General features: G+C 37.6%; 1 protein-coding gene across 1 annotated transcript in view; it reads right to left on the bottom strand.

Moving 5' to 3' along the window:
* Positions 1-4,088: 4,088 nt before the first annotated feature.
* Positions 4,089-9,609, bottom strand: part of LOC123512762 (kinesin-like protein KIF28P) — a 6,720-nt gene continuing 1,199 nt past the window's right edge. Inside the window, exons 2-6 of the mRNA XM_045269337.1 lie at positions 9,219-9,404; positions 5,661-5,852; positions 4,964-5,096; positions 4,412-4,570; positions 4,089-4,285 (exon numbers count right to left, since the gene is read on the bottom strand). Of these exons, the coding sequence (XP_045125272.1) occupies positions 4,089-4,285; positions 4,412-4,570; positions 4,964-5,096; positions 5,661-5,852; positions 9,219-9,404 (867 nt within the window). The remainder of the gene's footprint in view (positions 4,286-4,411; positions 4,571-4,963; positions 5,097-5,660; positions 5,853-9,218; positions 9,405-9,609) is intronic.

The raw sequence follows: 9,609 nt of genomic DNA, 5'->3' as shown, positions 1-9,609 counted from the left end.
TTTAAGTTGTGTTTTGGTGAAACAGAAAGCCACTGTTCACTCAATATTCATTTTGTTCAGTTTGTGACAAGTTGTCAGGTATTTTTTCTTTCGTTATGGATGAGTTGGCGGATTTTCTGAGCTTAAGGGCGGAGTGGACGCCTAAAAAGGAAAATGAACCAGTAGTTAAAACCGAAGATGATACGGTAGTTAACCAGATAACGAGCGTAAGTCCGTCAGGTGCAGAACCAGTAAATAACTTAGAGATGAAGGTAGATGCCTTGCGTGATTGTGTCTACGATTTGTTGCAGGAAGTTAGAGAGAACAGGAGAGGCCTGCGAGTGTCCCTGTTAAATGCCTCATGAAGCCCCGTGACATCCCCGTCCTTGAACTGCGTCACTTGAGTGGAGTAAGAGTTGGCCGGTTAGCTGTTTTTTTTTTCTCACAGGTGGAAAGTTGCTCAATAGATAATAGAGAGAGGCAACAGATAGTTAAAATGCGTGTGGAAGCCCCATTAGCTTTACTGGTGCAAGCGGTAGTGGAGAAGGAAGTAACCTGGGCACAATTTAAGCAATATCTTACAAAGGAGCTCACGGACCAGAATGAGGAAAGGTTATTTGATTCTCTGAATGATTTAAAATATTCGGTGAAGGACGACCCCATCGAGTTTATGACAAGGTTGAAATGTAAACTAGCTTTGGTTACCGTAAGGACCGATGCTGATGACGTGCCGTCTCAGGTCAGGTTGATTAAGAGCAAACTAATAAAAGGAATGCCGAGAGACTGCAGGGAAAGATTAGATATTTTTTTTATGAAGGAGGGGCAACTGATCAAGGGCAAAAAAAAAAAATGGGATAAAAAGGCCCACTTGGTTGCCAGTTCCCTTAAAAGTCAAGAGAGTTAACCAAAATTTAGGGACAAATTACTTGAGACCTCCCTCTTAAAGGAAGTCAAGTCATAGGAAGGTGGAACAACAGAAGCAGGCTGAGAGTTCCAGAGTTTACCAGAGAAAGGTATGAATGATTAAGAATACTGGTTGACTCTTGTATTAGAGAGTTGGACAGAATAGGGATGAGAGGAAGAAGAAAGCCTTGTGCAATGAGGCCGCAGGAGGAGGGAAGCATGCAGTTAGCAAGATTAGTAGAGAAGTTAGCATGAAAATAGTGACAAAAGACAGAAAGAGATGCAACATTTCGGCAGTGAGAAAGAGGCTGAAGACAGTCAGTTAGAAGAGGGGAGTTGATGAGACGAAAAGTTTTTGATTCCACCCTCTCTAATAAAGCTGTGTGAGCAGAACGCCCTCAAACATGCGAAGAGCACAAGGATGGATAAGGCCCTTGTACAGAGTTAGCAGTTGAAGGGGCGAGAAAAATTGGCGGAGACGCCGCAGAACGCCTAACTTCATAGAAGCAGTTTTAGCAAGAGATGAGATGTGAAGTTTCCAGTTAAGATTATGAGCAAAGGACAGACCGAGGATATTCAGTGTGGAAGAGAGAGACAGTTGAGTGTCACTGAAGAAGAGGGTTTAGTTGTCTGGAAGATTGTTTCGAGTTGATAGATGGATGAATTGAGTTTTGAGGCATTGAAAACTACTAATTTTTTTCTGCCCCAATCGGAAATCTTAGAAAGATCAGAAGTCAGACGTTCTCTGGCGTCCCTGCGTGATCTGATAACTTCATGATCGTCTCTGAAAGAACGTGGAAATATGTAAGTATCATCAGCGTAGGATTGGATAGCGCAAGAAGTTTGGCTGAGAAGATCATTAATGAATGATAGAAGGAGAGTGGGTGATAGGACAGAACCCTGAGGAACACCACTGTTAATAAATTTAAGAGAAGAACAGTGGCCGTCTACCACGGCTGCAATAGAACGAAAGGAAACTTGAGATAAAGTTGCAGAAAGAAGGATAGAAACCGTAAGAGTGCAGTCTTGAAATTAAAGCTTTGTGCCAGACTCTATCAAAAGCTTTTGGTATGTCTAACGTGACAGCAAAAGTTTCACCGAAATCTCTAAAAGAGGATGACTAAGACTCAGTAAGGAACACCAGAAGATCACCAGTAGAGCGACCTTGATGGAAGCTATACTGGCGATCAGATAGAAGATTGTGAAGTGATAGATGTTTAAGAATCTTCCTATTGAGGATTGATTAAAAAACTTTAGACAAGCAAGAGACTATAGAACGGTAGTTTGTGGGATGAGAACGGTCACCCTTTTTTATAACAGGCTGATTGTAAGCCAACTTCCAGCAAGAAGGAAAGGTAGAAGTCGATAGACATAGTTGAAAGAGTTTGGCCAAGCAAGGTGCAAGCACTGAAGCACAGTTTTTGAGAACAATAGGAGGGACCCCATCAGGTGCCTTCCGAGGGTTTAGGCCAGTAAGGGCATGGAAAACATCATTACGAAGAAATTTAATTGTAGGCATGAAAAAGTCAGAGGGAGGAGGAGAGGGAGGAATAATCCCAGGATCATCCAAGGTGGAGTTGTTACCAAAGGTTTGAGAGAAGAGTTCAGCTTTAGAAACAGAAGAGATGGCAGTGGTGCCATCAGGATGAAATAAAGGAGGAAAGATGAAGAGATAAAGTTATTGGAAATGTTTTTGGACAGATGTCAGGAGTCACGAGTGGAGTTTGAGTTTGAAAGATTTTGACATTTTCTATTTATGAAAGAGTGCTTGGCAAGTTGAAGAACAGACTTGGCATGATTCTGAGCAGAAATATAAAGTGCATGAGATTCAGAAGATGGAAGGCTCAAGTACCTTTTGTGGGCAACCTCTTTATCATGTATAACACAAGAACAGGTTGTGTTAAACCAAGGTTTAGACGGTTGAGAAAAGAATGAGGAATGTACGCCTCCATGCTAGACACTATCACCTCTTTTATGCACATAGAGATGGGTCTCTGACACAGAAGCAGTAATCATTCCAAGGAAAATCAGCATAGTACCTCGATCCTCACAAACCCCCCACCTGGCAGAGGCAAAACGCCAGAGTGACCTCCATTTTGGGTGATCCTGAGGAGGAATTGGAGAAATAGGACAAGATACAGAAATGAGATTGTGATCGGAGGAGCCCGACGGAGAAGATAGGGTAACAGCATAAGCAGAAGGATTAGAGGTAAGGAAAAAAATCAAGAATGTTGGGTGTATCTCCAAGACGGTCAGGAATACAAGTAGGGTGCTGCACCAGTTGCTCTAGGTCACGGAGGATAGCAAAGTTAAAGGCTAGTTCACCAGGATGGTCAATGAAGGGAGAGGAAAGCCAAAGCTGGTGGTGAACATTGAAATCTTAAAAAATGGAGATCTCTATGAAAGGGTAGAGGGACAGATGTGCTCCACTTTGGAAGTCAAATAGTCAAAGAATTTACTATAGTCAGAGGAGTTAGGGGAGAGATAGACAGCACAGATAAATTTGGTAGTGACTATCAAGTCTAAGCCAGATGGTGGAAAACTCAAAAGATTCGAGAGCGTGGGCAAGAGAGCAAGTTAAGTCATAGCGCACATAGACGCAACATCCAACTTTGGAGCGAGAATGAGGATAGAGAAAGTAGAAGGGAACAGAGAAAGGGTTACTGTCAGTTGCCTCAGACAGCTGTATTTCAGTGAGATCACAACTAGCTTTAATGGAAAGTTCACAGCACTCCCTGAACTAGTGCTATTAGACCTCGCTGGGAGTAAATTATCGTTTCGGTAGGTATCTACTACCTCCTCGTAATAACAATTTATAAAATAGTTAACGACGTTGAAAAGATAGACAAGCAAGACCTGGTATTGGTGGCAGATGAAGCTGGAAGGACAAGAGAACATGCAAAGAAGATCAGGAAGAGGCAGTGTGTGTAAGTTATTGGAAAATAAAGTTCTCCACATAGAACGGTGGAAAAATGGAATACATTGAGTGATGAAGTTGTTACAGCACATAATATACATAGCTTTAAAGAAATACTAGATCAGTGGAGATATGGAGACAGGACACTATGAGCCCCTCTCGAACCCTTTACAATACAACTATGTAAATACAACTAGGTAATTACACACACACACACACACACACACACACACACACACACACACACACACACACACACACACACACCTGCCAGCCAGATCCACCAAGTTCACAACGGCCTGCTTTGCTGTTTCTTGTCCAGCATTGTTTTGAATTTCTGTATGACGGTGATGCCAACGATGGTGTGGGCGCGGGATGAGGTGGCGTTCATGTTGGTGAAGGCGATGGTGCGGTTGACGGTGCCCTCGTTCATCTTCTGCTCAATTTCGTTGTAGTTGGTGACCAGAGCCAGCTTGAGGCCTTCAGCTGTTCAGAAGGTTGTTTGGGTGTGATTTACCCTTCAATGCTGGGACACATTTTACCTTGAGATATGAGTACGATTAAACGATTCTATTGACATTCATCAGTTCCTGTCGTCACAATAGTACTTACCATAGAAGCCTTTCTTCGGGTGTTGGCGGACCTTGAGGCCTTTCTTGCTCTTGGTGGGGTTGAGCAGGTCATGAACTACCTCATTGTAGATCTCCAACATGCTGAACCTCACTTCAAACTCCTTCTCCTCTGTGTTTTGTGTGATGCCATTAAATAAATCTTTACAGAACAATGGCACGATTCCTGAAAGTTTAGGAATAGATTTTTTATTGTTTTTTTCCTTTCTTTACACTGTGTTGTATGTTTCTTTCTTTGTCCATCCATCTGTTTTCCATTTATTTCTTTCTCTCACTTTCAAGAATCAGGATACATTGACGATCAATTTCATGAAATTGTAACATTCTTTTGATTTCACGTGATGGATATGCAGAACTTTTAAGAGAACCATGCAGGCTTTCAACAACTCAACAACTATCTATGGTTAAGGGCAACAAAAAGAATAAAAAAAAAAAAAAAAAAAGTCTCCAAAGAATGCAGTCAAAAGGTTCATCCAAAATTTTGAGGAGAAACATCTGAAAACACCTATGAAATGTGGACTTTTTTATTTTTTACCTTTATTGGATCCATATCCAATGACAGACCAAGATTTTCCCGAGCCTGTCTGCCCATAAGCGAACAGTGTGGAGTTATAACAAGCCCAGGCGTTTGCTAAGACTCCACCTCCCAGATCATTGTACACCGTGTTCTGTCAAAAGGCGAAGAAAGCTTAGCATTTATAGTGACAGTTCTTAATGGTGATGAACAGGAAAATGTAATGAGGATGATAAAGGGAAGAAGAAAAAAGATAATGGTAATGATGAAAAGGAAGATGATGATATTGATGATGAAGAGAAGGAAAAGATGGTGATGATGAGAAGAGGCCAAGCTAATGATGATGAATGATGAAGAGAAAAGAAAAGTTGATAATGATGACTCCAAGAGGATGATAATAATGACCAGCAGAAATAACCAGAATGTGATTTTGATGACACCAATGATAGCAATAACCATAGGTGGTCGTTACCGTCACAGATCATCACGCTAACGCCATCAGATTATAGCAGCTATCCGATGACATTTTTTCTGAGTTAGTAGTTAATCGATATCGTGAATACTTCTGAGTCCAAATTATAGTATAACTGATAATCTTAGTTTTATATTCCAGATTAGCGTAAGAATGACGTGCCCTTTCTCTCTCTCTCTCTCTCTCTCTCTCTCTCTCTCTCTCTCTCTCTCTCTCTCTCTCTCTCTCTCTCTCTCTCTCTCTCACCTGATCAGCATACTTGGAGTTGGGTGACTGCTTGGCAAAGTAGCCATTTGGCTCCTCCTTGCAGCCGTCAAAGCTCCAGTAAGAGTAGTCGTAGGTGAAGGACTTGACATCGGCCGAGTCATCAGGGTTGGTGACCGTGGTGATATTTCCTTTCATGCTCACTACGCACTTGGCCTTTCGTCGCAGCTCCCGCTTATTGTGTGCCAGAGTTAAGGGGAATGCTGATGGAATACGAAACTAAAGATAGTGATGAAAATAACTTGATAGGAAAAGGAATAGAATAGATAGAAGCAAAGGTGTGTGTGTGTGTGTGTGTGTGTGTGTGTGTGTGTGTGTGTGTGTGTGTGTGTAAGTAAGTAAGTAAGTAAGTAAGTAAAGGTTTATTGCCCTTAGATTACAAGTATATTGTTGAATACAATGAAACTGACTGTGGCACAGCCTGTCAAGCCGAAGCTTCCCGACAGACATGATCATGCATTATTAGATTTGATGTTTACAATTTAACACTTAGCTAGAGCATATAATAGTAATATTACTTATAATAACTAATAATATGAATAATAGTTATTATAATAATAATAATAATAATAATAATAATAATAATAATAATAATGATAATATATAATATACACACATATATATATACACATACATACATACATATACCTACCTACATACATACATATAAATACACACACATATACATATACATACACACAAATGCACATACATAAACATATACATACACACACATATACACACATATACCCATACATACACATACACATACAAGTATATATACATACATACACATGTACATATACATATAAATCTACACACACATACACATACATACATATTCATATACATAATGATAATACCATACCAGAAAACAAATACAAAGAAAGTATGGTCTTATTTATACAAGGTAATATAAAAATCAGGAATGGGCAAAATGATGTAACTGTAGTAGGATTTGACATTGTTATGCATGTTATTAACTATTTTGATTATTATATAAATATGTTTTCACAGATTTTTTAAAAGTGGATAAATTACCACTATAAAGAAGAGTTTTAATTTGTAAAGGTAATGAATTCCATATTTGAGGACCGGAGTAAAGTACACTGTACTTAAAGAGAGTTGTTCTGTACTGTGGGCATATAAGATTGACATTATTACCTCGAATGTTGTGAGATGTGTTTACCAGACTAAAAGGCTGACCTCCACAATACTGGGTAAGGTACTTGTAAATCATTAACAGTAAGAAATATTTATGAATGTTTATAAAAGTAAGAAAATTTTGTGTATATATTATGTTTCTTGTTGATTCAAACCTATTCATATAAAAGATGCATCTAAAAATTTTATTCTGTGCTATTGATATTTTTTTAACAAAAGACTGCCAAGTACATGCCCAAGTTGATGCACAGTAAGTGAGGTGGGGATAACAGAGTGTGTAATAAATACTAGTGAGGGATTCAGCTGTGAGGTTATTTCGAACTCTATACAAAATACCACACATCTTTGATAATTTCTTCGTAATAAAAGAAATCTGTTCATTCCAATTCATATTCTCATCTATATAAACGCCCAAAAATTTTGTAAACTTTACTCTGTCTAGTGTGTTTCCTTCAATGGTTACAGGTGAAATGTTATACTGAACTGAGCGATTATGAAAAATATATAATTAGTTTTGTGATATTCAAACTTAAATTATTGATTTTAATCCAATGATTGATTTTTTCTAATTCTGAAATCAAATTTATATGAAGATCATTGATATTAACGTTGTTTATTAGTAGATTTGTGTCATCAGCATAAATGGTGTATTTAAATTTAGGGCTTACATTGACAATGTCGTTTATATAGACGAGAAAAGAATCGGCCCTAATATTGATCCTTGAGGTACACCCTTATTGACAGCATTGAAAGAAGAATACGTGGAGTTGCAGTATACAGCTTGTGTCCTGTTGGTCAAATAACTTTCAAACAATTTTAAAGGAGTACCTCTTACACCATAGTGACTAAGCTTACTCAACAGAGTTTTATGATTCAAAGTATCGAATGCTTTAGATAAGTCTAAGAATACTCCTATTACATGATGTTTTTTTCTAGGTATTGATATACATTAGAGGTGAACTGTAAAATAGCTGTTTCTGTGGAACGACCTGCCCTGAATCCGTGCTGATAGTCTGTGAGTAGATTATTATTTTCAAGAAAATTAACAAGACGGGAAGTAATAACTTTTTCAAAAATTTTGCTGAACGCTGGAAGAATTGAAATGGGCCTATAATTTTTAACATCAGATCTATTTCCCGATTTAAGTAATGGAATAACTTTAGCTTTTTAGTGCATCAGGAAAGATGCCAGTTTTTAATGTCAGGTTAATTATGTGTGTTAATGGAATAGCTATATCATTGGCTGTATTTTTCAAAACAATTGGAGAAATGTCATCGTATCCGGAGGAAGAAGTTTTAAATGATTTGATACATTTTACAATTTCTAGGTTTGTAACGGGATATAAATACATTGAAAAATTGGGAGAATTGTGTAAATAATTCAAAAATCCACTATCTATGTTTTCTGTTGTGTGCCCCCCTGCTTTGAGAAAGTGTTCATTAAATGTATCTGGAATGGTATTACAAATTGGTCTTAACTCAACTTTATTATTTTTGGCACCTGCAGATTTACCTAATATGTTGTTTATTGAATTCCAGTGAGACTTAGGGTTGCCTTGGTTAGCTAGTAATTGGTCTTGGTAATACTTCTTCTTAGCTTGTTTTAAAAGTGCTGTTAGTCTATTTCTGTACATTCGGTAATGTTCTCGGAATGTTAAAGGCCATTTATATGCTAATTTTTCGAGTCGATGTTTTCTCTTATGCTTTTCTTTAGTGCTGAGGTAATGTGTGGACTGCGGTTGTTTTTGGTGTTTATTTTAACTGTTTTCTTTGGGAAACAATTATCAAAATTTATCTTAAAAATATTGTAAAATAGATTGTAGGAGTTATTAGGACATGTACAATTAATGATTTCAGACCAATTTATGTGAGAAAGTGTAGTAGTGAATGTTTGCAAGGCTTCCTGGGTGAACGTTCTTTTCGTTATGAAAGTGGGAGGAGACGGAATATTAATACACTTAAATAAAGAAACAACTGGGAAATGATCAGTAATATCAGTCTTGATTACATAATTTCCTACATTATTCTCAACATATGTGGACCAAATATGATCTATAAGGGTGGCGGACGTGGCCGTAACTCGTGTTGGCAGGGTTGTAAGTGGAAACAGGGAGAAACTATACATTAAATTAATAAGTTCCTGTACGTTATCGTCATTATTGTGTAGTAAATTTAAATTTAAATCTCCGATTATAAATATTTCATTGTATTTTTTATCTTTTATAATAGTTAAAATTCCATTGAGGGCATTAAGAAAATTATTGATATTACCTTGAGGGGGTCTATATATACATATAAATATAAACATTTTACCATTAGATTTTAGTTCCACTCCCACACTTTCAATAAATGTTTCCATCCGATTACATTCATTTACCTTGTGACCTGTATACTTATTGGAGACATAAACGGCCACACCGCCACCATACCTGTTCCTGTCATTAGTGAACATTTCGTATGCTGGCAAAGTATACAATGCAGAAATACCTGCGTCAAGTCTTGTTTCTGTGAGACCAAACACATCGTATGTTACAGTGTCTGATAGCACTGTGTCTTTGAAATACTGAAAATTTGTGGAAATGGATCTAATATTCAGTGTTAGCAAATTGAAATAAGTTTTGTTACATAAAGAAGAAAAATTCAAGAGAAAAGTATATTCGGACTTAGGAAGATTAATATGCCTGGATCTTATGTAGAATTGGTTAACATCGAGAACATTATTATAATTATTATCTTCCACACTTAATGGATCAAAGCTTTCATTGATT

The sequence above is a fragment of the Portunus trituberculatus genome, chromosome 34 (assembly GCF_017591435.1).
Source record: "Portunus trituberculatus isolate SZX2019 chromosome 34, ASM1759143v1, whole genome shotgun sequence".
Lineage (NCBI taxonomy): Eukaryota > Metazoa > Arthropoda > Malacostraca > Decapoda > Portunidae > Portunus > Portunus trituberculatus.
The sequence above is the reverse complement of the archived record's forward strand: the minus strand, read 5'-3'. Positions and strand labels throughout refer to the sequence as shown.